Source organism: Phaseolus vulgaris, chromosome 5 (genome assembly GCF_000499845.2).
Source record: "Phaseolus vulgaris cultivar G19833 chromosome 5, P. vulgaris v2.0, whole genome shotgun sequence".
In the NCBI taxonomy this organism is placed as follows: Eukaryota; Viridiplantae; Streptophyta; class Magnoliopsida; order Fabales; family Fabaceae; genus Phaseolus; species Phaseolus vulgaris.
In genome coordinates this window covers 1,252,460-1,268,969 of record NC_023755.2, presented here as the reverse complement: position 1 = coordinate 1,268,969, position 16,510 = coordinate 1,252,460, and the positions used below count along the sequence as shown (strand labels likewise).

Here is a 16,510-nt window from a genome sequence, read left to right as displayed (position 1 = left end):
GACGTGTTGATCTTCTTCTCCTCTGGTCGATTGTCCTTTCTTGCTGTCTCCTTTGGTCGGTCGTCCCTTCGTGCTATCCACTTCGGTCGGGCGGGGGAGGGTACCTGCGAAGGCACTCCGACGCTCAAGTAAGTATGAGATTCTAAGCGCAGTTTCGTAAGTGAATGAAAACGTACCTTTCTCTGGCTTGATCACAGTATTTATAGGGTTGCCTAATGGGCTTTCTGTCCCTTGGGCTCAGGGTGGTTATGGATATGTCTTGCCAGTCGTGCTCCGGAATACCCGGGGAACATATCTTCTTTAAACGCATATTCCTTATTCTTCGGAGGTGTATCTTAACCACCTTAGCTTGTTACATAAATGCCCTTACATTTATTGTGCATCCGGTCGGTCGGTCGGTGCCTACCGGTACAATATAAACATAAGGTGACATAGACATACACAATAATATGTATACAATAGAAATATTATCAGAAAATATCAAATTAATTTCCAAATAATAGTTTCAATCAGAATATAAAAAATAAGTATAGAAGACTAACTTTTTTAAAAAGATTTAAAAGGCATACAATTGTTTTTAAATTTAATTTTATGTTATGTAAAACATATATTTTTTATGAATTAAGCTGACGCTAATTACAAAAATAAAGACGACTTAATTCATTATAAATTGATGATAATTTTTAGTAAAAAAGTATTTGTATTAGTGTTAAATTAATGTTAGCTTAACTTACTCTAATAGAATTTATTTAATCTAAGACACTAATAGAATTGGTCTAATAAAAAATTAACTATTTTTAACATTTTTTTAAATAAAAACTTTCATATTAGGCATCACTATGACTATTCATACAAAATTCTAAGAAGAGACTAGATGGTAGTCTATTATACCAATGAAAATATTATCTATTTATAAATTATAAATTAGTCAATTTATCAGCACATACATTCCCTTCACGAAAGATATGAGTAACCCTAATCCTAATTTTTTAATAAGTAAAAATATTTATATTAGTATTAGTGTCGTCTTAGTTAATGCTAACTGAAATAAATATTAAAAAAAATAAGGTTAATGACAGTGTAGTTCACTAGTCTTATTTATTTAAGTTAGACCAACATAAATTTTATTTATTTTATTATTTATTTAATAGCGTCGATTAGACCGATACTAATATAAGATATTTTTAATATTTATTTAAGTTAATTCAATTTAGTTGACATTGATCTATATACTATGGATGTGTGCATCTTTATAACAACCAATATGAATCATAATTATTCTTAATCTAAAGATCTAGATTTAACAATCACAAATCTCTCTACTTATAATTTTTCTCTTTCACTTTTCTATATAATTTCTCACATTGGTCTCCTTAATTCACACTCTCATCTCCTTCATACACCTCTTATTATCTTCATCCACACTTATATCATTTATCCACATTCATTTAAAAAAATTAAATAAATCTAGTGTCAATTTGGTTAATGCTAATTTAAATGAATTTTAAAATAAAAACACATCCATTTTTAGTGGAAAATGAGGGTATTGTCTAGTGGGAAGGAAAATTCCTCATTTTTTCCTTGCATTCATGTATTGCAAACTTTTTTTTAGCATTGTATTTACTTTTCTTTTATTGGGGTAATATTTTGCTATTTTTTAAAGTATTCGAAGAGGTGGTTTGAAAAAAAATTCATTCTAATTCAATTCCAAGTTGTACTATTCTTTTCCCACACCCTTTGTTTAGGTAAAGGTATATTATTCTCTTGTTACTCTTAAACACACAAAGATTTATGCTCTTTTTTAGAAGTTAGGGGTTTTGTTAATTAGTGCTTCCTCAAGCAAGAGTAAATTCTTTCACCAGAAACTATAAAAAGGTTGCAAGATTAGTAAATTCAAATAATCATACACTTAAAGCTTGAGAAATATACAACATGTATTATATTTTTTTATATTATTGATCATGTTCTCTTATGCATAGCATTTATGTGTTTATAATAAATTACTAACTGCATCATCATGTTATATAATTTAACACATTTGTTGATTAAGAATTTCTTATTCAAACCTTTTCTCATAAATGTTTAACATATTATTTGCATCATATTCACATTTTTTTATTCTATTGCAACAAATTTATCCAAGGTATATTTTCCTTGCAGTTGTAACTTGAGTTTATTAAGATGAGAGAAATTTCATCCTCAGAAGTTAAAACCCTAGTCTTAGTTGGTCGCACTGGTAATGGTAAAAGTGCTTTAGGAAATAGTATTCTTGGAAGAAGGATTTTCAAATCAAAGGCTGGTGCTGCTGGTGTAACACGTATTTGTGAGTTGCAGAGAACTATTATAAGAAATGGACCACTTATTAATGTTATTGATACCCCAGGTAAAATATAATAACCTTTAATTCTTATTAACAAAATCTATTTATCAATAATATAAACTAATTTAGATATCAGTATTTTTTTAATCTATAAAATTTAGTCAATATAACAACTAATTATTTTTTATCTCTAAAATTGGGTTCTATTTAATTATTTTCTAGTAATGTATATGATTGTGTATTTCATTTTATTTGAAAATTGTAATAATTATTTAGAGATTAGAAATATATTTAAACATAAAAAATATTTAATTATATACATCTTACCATTTTTTGTAGGACTTTATGATGGGACTCATTCAGCTAGTAAAGAAATAGTGAAATGTATTGAAATGGCTAAGGATGGAATCCATGCTATTCTTATGGTATTTTCAGTAAGAACTCGTTTTTCTGAAGAAGAATATGCTACTTTTCTTGCTTTGCAAGCATTATTTGGACACAAAATTGTAGATTATATGATTGTTGTCTTCACTGGAGGAGATGTACTAGAAGAGAATGAAGAAACCCTTGAAGATTATTTAGGTTACGAGTGTCCACAACCTCTTAAGGTGTGTTATTATTAGATAATTTTATAACAATAATATGATTAAAAGTTTACTCATTAATAAAATATATATGTTTACTAAGTATAAGATTTTTCATATTATAAAAGAATTGCTTACTAATGTTATATATTTTAATTCACTATCAGTACAAGAAACTCATAAAATAATAGCTAGTTTTAGATACCAAAATATTAGTTACTATAGACTAAATTAGAGATTATTTCATAAAGTAAAAAAAAAATATATTGGTATCTAATGTAGTTTTTATTATTAATAAAAAAAATTAACGTAGTTTCTAAAGTGGTATCTAATACTAAAGTTTTAATTACTAACTACTTAATATTTTAAATTAGTCTCTATTAGTCTTTTAGAAACTAATTTAGAATCTAAAATATTAGTTACTAAATTTTTTGGTATTAGATAATAATTTAGAAATCATTTTATAAATTTTTATTAATAATAAAATCCACTTTAAGTACTAATAATTTTGTAGTCTATAAATTAGTATATAATTAAGTTAATATAGTAATTAATTTTTTTTTATCTCTAAATATTATTATTATTTAATTTGATTGTTATTTAATGATTTTTTTTACTGTGTATTTTAATGCAATTAGATTTTCTATTATTCTTGATTTTAATATTGGTGTGTAGGATATTTTGATTCTATGTGACAATCGGAAAGTGCTTTTTGATAATAATACTAAAGATAAAGAAAAACAATTAAGACAAGTTCAACAACTTCTCAGCATTGTGAACATGGTTATATCACATAATGGTGGAAAACCCTTTACTAATGAATTATTCAAGGAATTAAAGGTAAACAATTTTTATACATTTTTTGAAAAAATATTTTGGAATATATTATTTATAATTAACAATGAATTTAACACTCATTTGTGCAGGAGAATGCAAAAATGCAAGAAAACCAACAAAAATCATTTGACTCAGTAGAAGGATATTCAGAAGCAGAAATATCAAGAATTAAAATACAATTACAACAAAAATATGATGAAGAGATCAAAAGAATGACTGATATGGTAAATGTTATCTTTATATTATTCTTTTCATACATTTGGTTTTTATATTACAATTTTAAACCTAAATTTGCTGATTTGCTCTTTAAAATAATAATTTTGTTTCGATATATAGGTTGAATTAAAGTTGAAAGAACAAAATGCAATTCTTAAGAAAATATTGGAAGAAGAGAGAGTTGCTAGACTTAAGATTGAAGAAAATTATAAGTCCTATAAAATGAAATCAAATGGTGAAATTGGTAGACTCAAACAAGATTTGGTGGAAGCAAATAGAAGAACTTCACTTCCTTTTCCACTTAACCTATTGAATATATTCTCTGAGAGACGAAGACCACTTCAACCTCTTTGTCACATTCTTTGATCATATCATCTTCAAACATTTTCAAATTGTGTAAATATATGAAATGTTTCTAAATGTTGTAAACATATGCCAAGGATTGTTGTCTAACTAGATTGTCTTTGAATTAAATTTGTTATTTTGTAACAATTCTTTCATTATCATAGTTGTTTTTCTTTTTTTATTTTAATTTCATATTTGTTTTTTTTATGAATCAGGAATGTCACATATTTTTCAATGTATGAATTTTGGTCTTTTTGATGTAGGCTCTTAACGATTTTCGATATTCAGTACTCAAGGACAAAATGGTATCTATAAAAGATTTTTTCAAAACTCAAGTTAGTATTTGTTATTCTGTATTCGATAATTGAAGATAATAAATACTATAAAATACGTACCCTAACTTGACGTTGATCAATCTATTTATAAAGATACATTGGATCCTCGTTATGAGCTTAAATTAGCACAAATATCACTGCTAATTCCTACATTACGTATGAATTCTCTACAAAATCTATATTTAAGAGACTTTTGCTTTGAGTTGACGATATGCAGTCGATCTAGTTGTTGAAGACTACTCAACTAAACACTTTAGAGCATCTCGGTCAAATATAAGTTATACACTGTTTCGATCATATGCAATATTTACAATGTTTTTTTATTTTATTTAGGTCATGTGACTTTTTTTTCTTTCACTTGGCTTTCATGTTAATGGTAATTTTAATTTTATATTTTGTGTTTTGTTTCAAGTTTTTACTATAAGTTCAAATATTATCAAGTTGACAAAACTGTGTGTTTGGAATGAGGTGTGGTTTGAAGTTATCCCAGATTGGAATAGGTATATCCTGTGAACTTTATTTAATATTCTATAAAACGTAAATGCATCTTGATGAAATCAGAAAAGCATCTCAACCGTTCATTTATCAGTGTTTAATCGCGAGCGAACTCATCAATCTGCATCCATTGGATTCAATTCTAATCAATCCTGTCCGTCAATGTTTTTACTTGCGCACAGATTATAGGACAGCCACGTCATCGATCCGCGCCAAACCCCTTTAACCAATGAGAACGCGAGAAGCTTTCTATATATATTAGTAATCTCTGCAAGCTCTTTTCATTGAAGTTTTCAACAATTTACCTGTTACAGTTTCGATCGTTTCAATTCCCAATTCGTAACTCTAGTTTTCTCCAGAGTGCTCAATTCTCAATTGGCCATGGCACCAAAGGCAGAGAAGAAGCCGGCGGAGAAGAAGCCCGCGGAGGAGAAGAAGTCCACGGTGGCAGACAAGGCTCCGGCGGAGAAGAAGCCGAAGGCTGGAAAGAAGCTCCCGAAGGAGGGAGGAGCCAGCGCTGACAAGAAGAAGAAGAGGAACAAGAAGAACGTGGAGACATACAAGATCTACATCTTCAAGGTTCTGAAGCAGGTTCACCCTGACATTGGCATCTCAAGCAAGGCCATGGGTATCATGAACAGTTTTATCAACGACATTTTCGAGAAGCTTGCCCAAGAATCTTCTAGACTTGCCCGCTACAACAAGAAGCCCACCATCACTTCAAGGGAAATTCAGACCGCGGTCAGGCTTGTGCTGCCCGGAGAATTGGCCAAACATGCTGTCTCAGAAGGAACCAAGGCAGTTACCAAATTCACCAGCTCTTGAACTAAGTAACTTCTTGCTTCCAGGGTTTTCCATGTATCTGTTAGGCCTATTGTTAGATTGCATTGGTAGATACATTTTTAATTGAAGAAATAGTATTAGGTTGATATTGTGTAAGGAAGGTGTGTGGTAGGGTTTTATTCTGTTTGGAAAAGTACATGGAATTTGTGTAATGGGTGAGTATTATATTTTCAGAAATCTATGACTCCTTGTGTTTATGTGCAAAATAATCTTTTGAAGATTGTTCTTCAAGTTCTCTATCTTGGTAGCGTAGATAAATTCTTTATTAGCTTTGGTTATATGTTTGGACCCCATTTTGAAAGCTGTTTTTGGGTTGAACTGTTGTTGGGGTTTGAGATCTAAATTAAATTTTTGAAACTACAGTGATTAAAATGTATTAACTTTAATTTTGTTGAAGTCATTTGATCAATCTGAATGAATGTTTTTAAGAGCTTTTTGATTATTATTTTTTTTAAACCTTTAGGGATATCATTGAAAGCTAGCTTTGGCCCCTTGGAAATGCTGAATGTGTTTAAGTTGATCCTCCATTGAACATTGATTTATTATTTTATTGGAATGAACTTGGACATTTGATGAACTATTTGAGATGCTGTTCTTGGAATGAATTTGGAAATTTGATGTACTAATTGAGATGTTTTTGGAATGAACTTGGAAATTTGAAGAACTAATTGAGATGCTGTTCTTGGAATGAACTTGGAAATTTGATGTACTAATTGAGATGTTCTTGGAATGAACTTGAAAATTTGATGAACTAATTGAGATGCTGTTTTTGGAATGAACTTGGAAATTTGATGAACTAATTGAGATGCTGTTCTTGGAATGAATTTAAAAATTTGATGAACTAATTGAGATGCTGTTATTGGAATGAACTTGAAAATTTGATGAACTAATTGAGATGCTGTTCTTGGAATGAACTTGGAAATTTGATGAACTAATTGAGATGCTGTTTGCAAGATTTTGCATTTAATTTGTTGATTCCTCAAGTTGTTTGTATTCCTTTTTTAATGGTTTCTCTCATGCTTTAGTGGTAAAGTTTGTATGCATATCATGTTTTGTGTTATGATTATCCAGCAATGAATCCAGGAATGAATGTATATTTATTTATAAAAAAGATAGATTTATTTTTTTAACCATTATTTATAAAGATTAATCTAATATAAAATGTATAGTTTTTTTAAAATAATTATTTAGATACTTTAGTGTCATCATCATATGCAATCACAAATAATTTATATATATGTATAATCAATGACTTGCATATCACTTCTTTATACAAATAAAGTTCATCAAAATTTTAAAACAACTAATTAAGGTTTCAATTTCAAAACAAAATTAGAAAATTTGTTTTCCTTATAACATTTTCTATATAACTCTAATTTATGTTATTTTTTAAATCCATTTTTTAACTCCAAATTACAAATTCTACATATAGGAAACAAGGTGTTAAAATAATGGTAAGCAAATGAAGAAAGAATCATAAAGAAATGGAGACTAAAAATTACCAAAGAGAAGTAATAAAAATAGGAAGTAATACAAAGGATGAATAAAAAAAAAAATTAAACTAAAATTTATTTAATACCCCTAAACCCTAAACAACAATACCCTAATCCTAGAATGGAAGAAGAAGATAACTCACCTTACTTTCCTCTTTTTCCTTAGATTTGGACAACAACAAAGAAATGAAGGAAAAGACAACTATTGACAAGGTTGACATAACACAAAAGACAAAAGAACTTAAACCTTAAACACAAAAAAAAACAGTTATTTTGCCTTACACAATACACTAAAATAATTTACAAAGAAGAGAATGAGAAAATTCCATTATAGTTATCAAATGCAATAAAGCTTACCATATCATAATAAATAGTAATTTATGTTGAATTTTTGTTTGTTTTTCTCTTATTTTCTTTGACCAAAAAGAGTGATACAAATGGGCTTGATCCAATTTGTTTACATATCACTTTTTGTATATAATTATTAAAAATATTCAGAGGATAGGTTGTAAATAATAAAAGTTAAGTGTTTTTATAAATTTTGTAAGAGTTTCTAATATCATCTTATTTAATTTCTCTTGTTTTATAATTATTTTTACTTTATAGAGTGTTTATAATTTCATCTTGTTTAATTATTTTGTGTTATTTATAATTATCTGTGTTTAATAGGATGTCTCTAACTTCATTTGATTTAATTATTTTATCTTATTTATAATTATCATTATTTGGTGGATGTTCCTAACTTCTTGTTTGATTATTTTATGTTATTTTATTAATAATGATATATCATTTATTTTTTATTTATAAATATGTGTTTTTTAACTTAATTGAGAATATAATTTTTGGTTGGTAAATAAATATCAAATATATATAATGTTTGTGTTTTTAACGTAAATTTGCGTTATGAAAATAACAATCCTAATAAATTTTTCAAGAAAAGTATATATAAAAAAATGGGACTTGGAAAAAGTTACATGTGAATTTTTTCATGTTTTAAAAACTTTATTTTTTATGAATCTTAGCTATTTTTCTTTTATTTAGGTAATTTTCTAACTTCCAAGTATTTCAAGAGGTGGAGAACTTATAATTCACTATTTTGTTTCATTTGAACTCAACTTCAAATTTCATTATTCTTTTCCCAAGTCTTTTGTTTAGGTATATTATTTTCTTCTTACTCTTAAACACACTTTAAATGGTTTGTTATATGCTAGGATTTCTTGTTATTTCAAGCAAGCATAATTTCTTTCTATAAAAATGTTTTCAATGTTAGGAAAAAAAATCAAATAATCATATAATTGAAAAGTTGAGATATAACATGTACTATATCTAATCTTACTCATTTTTTCTTATGCTTGTCATAAACATAGTATACATCATGCATATCATTTGTATCTTTATAATAAATTATTAATATATAGTGTTGTTTAATTTAATACAATTGTTAATCAAGATCTCTACTTTTTATTTCAAAATTTATTTTTTATGGAAATTTTTCATCATATTATTTGTCATTATATTGTACATAGATTTATTTTATTGAAGATATCTTTTCCTTGCAGAGTTGTGCGATGGATAAAACTTTCTCCTCTAATGAAGTTAAAACCCTAGTTTTAGTTGGACGTACTGGTAATGGCAAGAGTGCAACAGGAAATAGTATTCTTGGAAGAAGAACTTTCAAATCAAAGACAAGTTCATCTGGTGTAACACGTGTTTGTGAATTACAGAGAACTAAAGATAAACCAATTATTAATGTTATTGATACTCCAGGTATAATACAATATATTTTTATGCCTTAAATGATTATTTATCATATATTTAATTTAATTTTAAATGAGTGTGATTATTTCATCTTTGTTATCTCTTCACTTGAAAAATTTATAAGTACTAAATGTGTTTCAAGTTTCACGTAAAATAAACAATTATATATTTTGTTCTATTAATTTTTTATTTTCTTATCACTTTAATTTAGTTTATGTATTTTCTTATCCCTACAAATATAAAGAAATCTATTTTTATGTATTTGGAAAATATGGGTTGGAAAATATGGTGCCTTTTTGTTTTGAATCCTTAGAAAATTGTTGTTTCTTTGAGTATAAAGAAATTTATTTTTATTTACTTAAAATCTATGATGATTTATATTTTGAATCCTATAAAATTGGTTGTTTTTCTTTGTTTTTATTCTACGTTACATAATTTTACTATAAGGAATAAAGAAAGAGAAGACATTACATATATCAAAATCCAAGAATTATAGAGATTACAAATAAATAAATTATACCTTCATGAATGATAAATCTAAATTGTAATATGTTTTGCAGGACTTTTCGATGGAACTCATTCAGTTGGAAAGGAAATAGTTAAATGTATTGATATGGCTAAGGATGGGATTCATGCCATTCTTATGGTTTTTTCTATTAAAACTCGTTTTTCAGAAGAGGAACAAGCTACTTTTCTTGCCTTGCAAGCATTATTTGGTCACAAAATTGTTGACTACATGATTGTTGTCTTCACTGGAGGAGACGAGCTAGAAGAAAACGAGGAAACACTTGAGGGTTATATAGGTTTTGAGTGTCCACAACCTCTGAAGGTTTTTTTTTATCATTATTATTTCTGTCAATATCTACTATATTCATTCTCATAATTCTCAAGACAAAAAATAAAATACCTAGTAAGGTTTTTATCATTATTATATTTCTTACCTCTTTTGAAATTTTAATTTTATTTTCATATTTAACTAAACACCTCTTATTCAATCTCATTCTTACTACAAATATTAGTTGTCTAAATATCTCAAATAAATATTTATATATCACGTTTTAAATTTTTGTTGACTTTGATTGAATTGTAACATTTGTGTAGGATATTTTGATTCTATGTGGTAATCGAAAAGTGCTTTTTGATAATAAGACTAAAGATAAAGAAAAGCAATCACAACAAGTTGAAGAACTTCTGAATCTTGTGAACATGGTTATATCACATAATGGTGGACAACCATTTACCAATGAATTGTTTATGCAATTGAAGGTGAAATTATAAACTTGAAAATAGTTATTAAATATATTGAGACTATGTATATAATAACAATGAATTGGTGACTTGATTCCATAGGAAAAAGCAAAACTGAGGGATGACCAACAAAAAACAGTTGACTCTCTCAAAGGATACACAAAAGCAGAAATGATGGAAATTAAAATGCAAATGCAACAAAAATATGAAGATGAGTTAAAACGAATGACTAACATGGTACATATCATCTTGTAGCAATTTATGACCATTTTATTTTAGTTGCTAAAATCCATCACTAAATATCTTTTAATATTAACAAATTTATTTGTTTTTTTAAATAATTTTATTTTAATATACAGGTGGAGTTAAAGATGAAGGAAGAAACTGCAAATCTTTGGAAAATATTGGAAGAAGAGAGACTTGCAAGGAAAAAGGCAGAAGAAAATTATAAGTTAATTCAAATTCAATCAAATGAAGAAATTGAGAGATTAAGAGAAAAATTAGGGAATCAACCTCGTGGCCTTCCTTTTCCTTTTAACATATTCCTTCCTTTTCCTTTTGGGGGTGTGACACCAAAACCACCTTGTGCCATTCTTTGATTATAGCATCTTCAAACATTAATTTCTATTGTGATTAAGTATTTGTATTCTATAATACTTCTCTATAATGTCATAAGTATATACCAAAGCATTGTTATGTAACTAAATTGTATTTGAATTAAAGATAAATACATAATTGTATTTTCTATATTACTTTAAAATATGTTTCAATTTCTTATTTTTCTCCTCTCTTACTCTTATATTGTAAAAAAAAATTATTTGAAAAAATGTATATTAAAATATATTTGACTCCCTAAAATTCTATTTGAAACTTTTGTCTCTATACACACGTGCATTTAAAATTATCAACCTATGTAAAAAACATCTTGCATAAACCAACAAATCATCTTGCTACTAGAGACACAACGTTTAAGTGAGTTATTTTTGCTTGAACATCCTAGCTTTCTTACACAAATAAATACTTCTTTGCTTGAGCAATTTTACACCGGTTATCAATTACAGAGGACAAAGAATTGATATAACATTTCTCTTACTCAAATGTTCATTTGTTGCTGGAGCATCATCCAAAATCTTGAGCATCTCAAAGCTTGAGTTCTGCTACTTATCATAGAATCTAATAACTTATAGAACATCAATCACATTGCCATCAACACTTAAGCAACCATACCATATTGGTCTCACATATTTCAAAACCTCATGCCCCAACATCACATATTAGCGCTTGGGTGACCTCTTGCCACTTGAAAGTTACTCTCCCTCTAGAGAATAAAGAATAATTTTAATCTCTCTCAAGTCATAGGTCAAGCATCTATGTTTTCTATATAAGGGTTGATGTACTCCTAAAATATCTCTATTATTATTATTTTTTTGCTGATAAAAAAAATTATAACTCACAACTTTAGTGTTTCTTGAGTGATAATTCACCGACTAAACCATATCAACTTAGAAATACAAATTTCTTCAAAAATTTAAATAATAGATCTAGTATTATCATAGTTTTTTCTTTCTTTAGTAACCTTTATTTAATAAAGAAGAAAAGTAAGGGAAAATTGAAAATAAAAATGATAAATATGTAAAAAATAAAAATATTGTTTGTATTCAGTCAACTTATATAACACAATATGATTTTTTATCGATAAAATATATTTTAAATTATTATGATATTATTAAGAAATCCACTTTAAATTTATTTCAATTTTATAAAGTCTAGATTTAAATTTGTATCCATTTATATTTTATGATTTTTTTAATTGATGTAAATTTTGATAATTAAAAATATCTAGATTATAATAAAAAAATTAATTTATTTTTTACTATATATTTATTATTATTATTATTTTATTTTGAAAAAAAAATTATTAAAACATTTCACTGTAACTACAAATAATGTTGTAAAACTCAGCATAAATATTATGTTTTGGTGTATAAAGTTTCTTTTCAAGAAACTTCCTTAGCATTATTTTACGGTCTCCACAATGTTACACAGGCATATACTTAGTTTTGTTCTAAGAACAAAAACTTTTAAATTACGTTTTTTTTAATATGTATTTCTTTTATTTAATTATTATGTTTTAATTGAATTTTATTTGAAAATTTGTTCAGTTCAACTAAAGAATCAGTGTTTTTAGTTTAGATGAATATTTTTTATTCTGAAAAAATAAAATTAATGTCACATAAGTAATAATTTTTTTAATATTTATCTTTTTTTTTCAAATCAATAAAATCTTATTAAAAATTCTCCATTATAAATATTTTTAGTTTTCTTCTTTTCCTTCCTATCTCGTTTTCTGTTAGCACTGCAGAACATCAGAACTATTGAGGGTAAAAGATTAAAAACAATTATGGTTAGTGTAAAATATAAGATAAACAGGTGTCTCTACTCTTTTATCTCATTATTTAAATAAATAATTTTTGAAATCATTAAAGCCTTCCAAATTATTTAGTAGAATAATTACTACATTTTAAAATAGCTAATAATTTACTAAAGTTACCTTTTCATATTTTATTTATACAATAACTATTATTTAATGACAAATCTTATACATTTTTATATGTTTTTTACATTATTAATTTCTTTTTATTAATATTTTTTATAAAAAGTTTTTCACCATAAAATAGCATTTTATATAATTATTTTTATTTATTCATATTAATTAATTCATTTCACAAGGAAAACATCCTATTTTTCATATTTATGTACTACTTTAATAACCTCTACGTGGGGAATGACGTTAAAAACATTAGCATTTTTTTTAATAAATAAGTCAGTAGTTGCTTAAAATGGCTTATGTAATTGATATTCTTGAAAGTTTATGTAACAAATCGGCAATGCGAGTTTTTAGCTAATAATTTTTTATTGAATTTTATCATAATTATTTATTTATAAAATTGATAAACTATCTATTATTTCTCATAATTCAATAATAAAAAGACACATACAATTATTAATATTTAAAATATTCATTAAACACATGATTATATATCCATTATTTAGAAATGAGTTAATAAAATAGTAAACGACATATTCATTTATTTATTTATTTCAAACATACGTTAATAAAATATTCAATCCATTGCCGACCTAGTGTCGTGCATAGGCATCACATGTGAATATTTTCACAACTTTGTGGAGATCTTTCTCTATATAAAATTAGGATAATTATTATCATACAATTTAATTGATGGTAACTATTTTACTTTAACTTAATTAGTTTTCTATAACATCATTTATTCGATTAATTATAGATTAACTATATTTTTTTCTTCTCCTATGTATTATAATATAAAATTAATTTTCATTCAAAAAAAATACGAATTTTAAATTTTTTTTTTAAAAACTAACAATAATTTCATATATAAAATGATTTATTTTCATAATTTTCATATTAAGTACATGAAAAAAAAAATTATCAATTAGTTATTTACTTAATAGATGGTAATTACTTTTCTTACTCATCCAACCATCACCAAAAAAAAAGGTATCTCACCATAAATGCAACACAAATTACTTTGGCTTTTCAAAAACCACAAAATTGGTTTTCCTTGTATGGTTTCACATTTGGTGGGTATGAAGTGAATTTTCAAGGGTGAGGTAAATGACAAACTATGAGAAATCATATATATTATAACAATAAGCGATGTTAACAACACATTTTCAATACAATTTGTATCATTTTAAAGATTTTTTCAAGACTTGTATGATGAAGTCTCATATTTTAAGAACTTCAATATTTTAAGAATTAAGTTCTCAATGTTTCTCTTTGGAGTCTCAGTGGCCACTCACGGGCACTAGCCATTGACGTCATTGAGGTCGTGGATTTGGTCCCACGTTAAAACTCATTATTGAACACATAATAATTTTTTTTATCAATTTTCATAACTTGGTAAAATGTTATCAAAAAACTATACTGAAACCAGAGAATCTTTATTTTCATTTTGGTTAACTAAGGTATGAGATTTAACCCGTAAGCCGTGACGTTAGCAATGAGTTTTCATATGGAACAATGTTTGTCTCATTCAGATTTTTGTTCAACCTTTCAACGTTGTTTTCTGTCGTGTATCACAGACCTGTACTAAACGTATATTCATCACTCACTAAATCTAAAACATTATGTTATCTATAAAGTATCAAATAATGTTTGTCATACAACAATAAGTCAAATGGTATAATCCATATATGTCTTCTCATACCACCCCACCATTGTGCTCTCACTTCTTTTCAACCTTCACTTTCTTTTTGTAACTGTCACTTTTTGGTACCATTTAGTTTCCTTGTTTTCAGTGTTTTTTCTGTCACAGTTTCTCAAACTTAAGCCAGAGATTGGTCTTGCTAGTGAAATTGTGAACTGGGTCACACATGAATCCTGTTCACAGTACTGTGTGTGAATTGGGTCAGAAACTAACCTCACTGATAATATAATTTTCCTTGTTTTCAGTTTAGGTAGAAAAGTTTAAGAGGGGTCTTCATGCAGCTTTAACACTAACATTGTAAAGTGTAGCTTTGGCTCAAGTTGGTTTTATGGTGTGAACCGAAAAGGTGGGAGTCACAGTCACATTGTTGTGTTTGAAGTTTTTTATCGTTAAGCAGAGAGTGGTGTTTCTTCTCATTTATTTTGCCACCCCACTTTGTTTTTCTTGTTCTGATGGGATGGTGTTTTGGTTTGATGTTGCAGCTACTACTTGAAAAAGAGATCTTAGAGCATTATTGGTGAATTCTGTGGAAGGTTTGTGTTGGAAGAGTGAGCAAAAGATGGGGTTTGAACCATTGAATTGGTACTGCCAGCCAGCACAAAACAGCATTTGGGATAAAGCAGTGGATGGTGCTTTTGGATCCTATACACCTTGTGCAATCAACACTCTTGTTATCTCCATTTCCAATTTGGTTCTTATAGGCCTGTGCTTGTATCGGATATGGCTTATCACTTGCAATGCTAAGGTTCAGAGGTTTTGTTTGAGATCAAATTACTATAATTATCTTCTGGGAGTGTTGGCTGCTTATTGTGCTGCTCAACCTTTGTTGAGGTTGTTTACTGGAAATTCAGCTTTCAACCTCAGTGGGGAAACAGGCTTCGCTCCTTTTGAGGTGGGTGTATCATGCATAGTTGCATACTATACTCCAATGAGATTCTTTTGCTTTTTTTTATATAAAAACTTTCCTGTTACTATGTAAGTTGATATTTAAGTTAGGCTGACACCTCAAATAACAAATGAGATTCCTTTGCTTCAATTCACACTGTTCCATCATTCAAAGTTGATATTTGTTTGATGATGGCTTCTGTTTGATACCTGGGAGTTAAGATGTCATACTGCAATAAAAAATTGCACAATTTGGTTGGAATGTGCAATTTTAACTGCTTTTTTCTTTTGTGGTTTTGCAGATAGCGGCACTGGTTGTTGAAACACTTACTTGGAGCTCAATGATAATTCTCATCTTCTTGGAAACGAAGGTTTATATCAGAAAATTTAGATGGTTAGTGCGCTGTGGAGTTTTATATCTTTTGGTGGCAGATATTGTGGCGGTTAACCTTCTTCTATCAGTGAGAGATTACTGCAGCAGGTTAGCTTTCAATTAAGCCTAATACCTTGTCTTTTCACTTCTAGGACAATAATGCATTCTATTTCATACTGTCTAAGAAGTAAGCTTTTATTGCTTTGGTAGCACATTTTTTTCCTGTAATATTTTACTTTAATATGTGATGAACATACCAACTGAAATGTATGTTAATAAGCTTGTTCAGTGTACTGACAGAATCTGGAATATAATGAATGTAGGGTTACCAGTTTGAGATTAGTATGCATGGAAAGTCAATTGAATTTTTGAATTAGCAAACGATAGTTTCATTTATATTTTTCAAAGCAAATAAAAATGTCAGTTGTTTGTACAAAAAGTTCATTACCTTCAGTGTGTCATGATTAGGATAGGAAATTAATGCAAGAGGAAATGAATTTTGGACATCTCAATGAAATGAATCAGTGG

The 16,510-nt window shown here is 27.5% G+C and overlaps 4 protein-coding genes across 5 annotated transcripts in view; all 4 read left to right on the top strand.

Annotated features, from left to right (window-relative positions):
• The first annotated feature begins 1,895 nt into the window (after nt 1-1,895).
• Nucleotides 1,896-4,483, top strand: LOC137834693 (immune-associated nucleotide-binding protein 9-like). The gene is made up of 6 exons (XM_068642832.1): nt 1,896-1,934; nt 2,161-2,383; nt 2,660-2,928; nt 3,580-3,744; nt 3,831-3,965; nt 4,078-4,483. The coding sequence occupies exons 2-6, from the start codon at nt 2,182-2,184 to the stop codon at nt 4,321-4,323; spliced, it is 1,017 nt and encodes a 338-aa protein (XP_068498933.1). The 5' UTR covers nt 1,896-1,934; nt 2,161-2,181; the 3' UTR covers nt 4,324-4,483.
• A 926-nt stretch (nt 4,484-5,409) lies between these two features.
• Nucleotides 5,410-6,206, top strand: LOC137834695 (probable histone H2B.1). The gene has a single exon (XM_068642834.1). The coding sequence runs from the start codon at nt 5,514-5,516 to the stop codon at nt 5,955-5,957; it is 444 nt and encodes a 147-aa protein (XP_068498935.1). The 5' UTR covers nt 5,410-5,513; the 3' UTR covers nt 5,958-6,206.
• Nucleotides 6,207-8,726: 2,520 nt separating this feature from the next.
• LOC137834694 (immune-associated nucleotide-binding protein 9-like) lies at nt 8,727-11,202 on the top strand. Its single transcript, XM_068642833.1, has 6 exons — nt 8,727-8,785; nt 9,028-9,235; nt 9,787-10,055; nt 10,328-10,492; nt 10,577-10,711; nt 10,834-11,202. The coding sequence occupies exons 2-6, from the start codon at nt 9,037-9,039 to the stop codon at nt 11,071-11,073; spliced, it is 1,008 nt and encodes a 335-aa protein (XP_068498934.1). The 5' UTR covers nt 8,727-8,785; nt 9,028-9,036; the 3' UTR covers nt 11,074-11,202.
• Nucleotides 11,203-14,636: 3,434 nt separating this feature from the next.
• Nucleotides 14,637-16,510, top strand: part of LOC137834689 (ABC transporter C family member 12-like) — a 94,550-nt gene continuing 92,676 nt past the window's right edge. The window contains exons 1-4 of one of the 2 annotated variants that reach the window (XM_068642823.1): nt 14,682-14,789; nt 14,970-15,070; nt 15,207-15,616; nt 15,912-16,090. In XM_068642823.1, the coding sequence (XP_068498924.1) occupies nt 15,284-15,616; nt 15,912-16,090 (512 nt within the window). In that variant the 5' untranslated portion in view covers nt 14,682-14,789; nt 14,970-15,070; nt 15,207-15,283. Of the gene's footprint in view, nt 15,071-15,206; nt 15,617-15,911; nt 16,091-16,510 lie in introns of both variants that reach the window. The other variant, XM_068642822.1, reaches the window with a different exon arrangement.

Bases quoted from the DNA above. Each gene is read 5' to 3' on its own strand.
- LOC137834693 (XM_068642832.1), top strand. From the start codon at position 2,182: ATGAGAGAAATTTCATCCTCAGAAGTTAAAACCCTAGTCTTAGTTGGT. The intron at 2,384-2,659 runs GTAAAATATAAT...CATTTTTTGTAG, and splicing joins TAATGTTATTGATACCCCAG to GACTTTATGATGGGACTCAT. The intron at 3,966-4,077 runs GTAAATGTTATC...TTCGATATATAG, and splicing joins TCAAAAGAATGACTGATATG to GTTGAATTAAAGTTGAAAGA.
- LOC137834695 (XM_068642834.1), top strand. From the start codon at position 5,514: ATGGCACCAAAGGCAGAGAAGAAGCCGGCGGAGAAGAAGCCCGCGGAG.
- LOC137834694 (XM_068642833.1), top strand. From the start codon at position 9,037: ATGGATAAAACTTTCTCCTCTAATGAAGTTAAAACCCTAGTTTTAGTT. The intron at 10,493-10,576 runs GTGAAATTATAA...TTGATTCCATAG, and splicing joins AATTGTTTATGCAATTGAAG to GAAAAAGCAAAACTGAGGGA. The intron at 10,712-10,833 runs GTACATATCATC...TTTAATATACAG, and splicing joins TAAAACGAATGACTAACATG to GTGGAGTTAAAGATGAAGGA.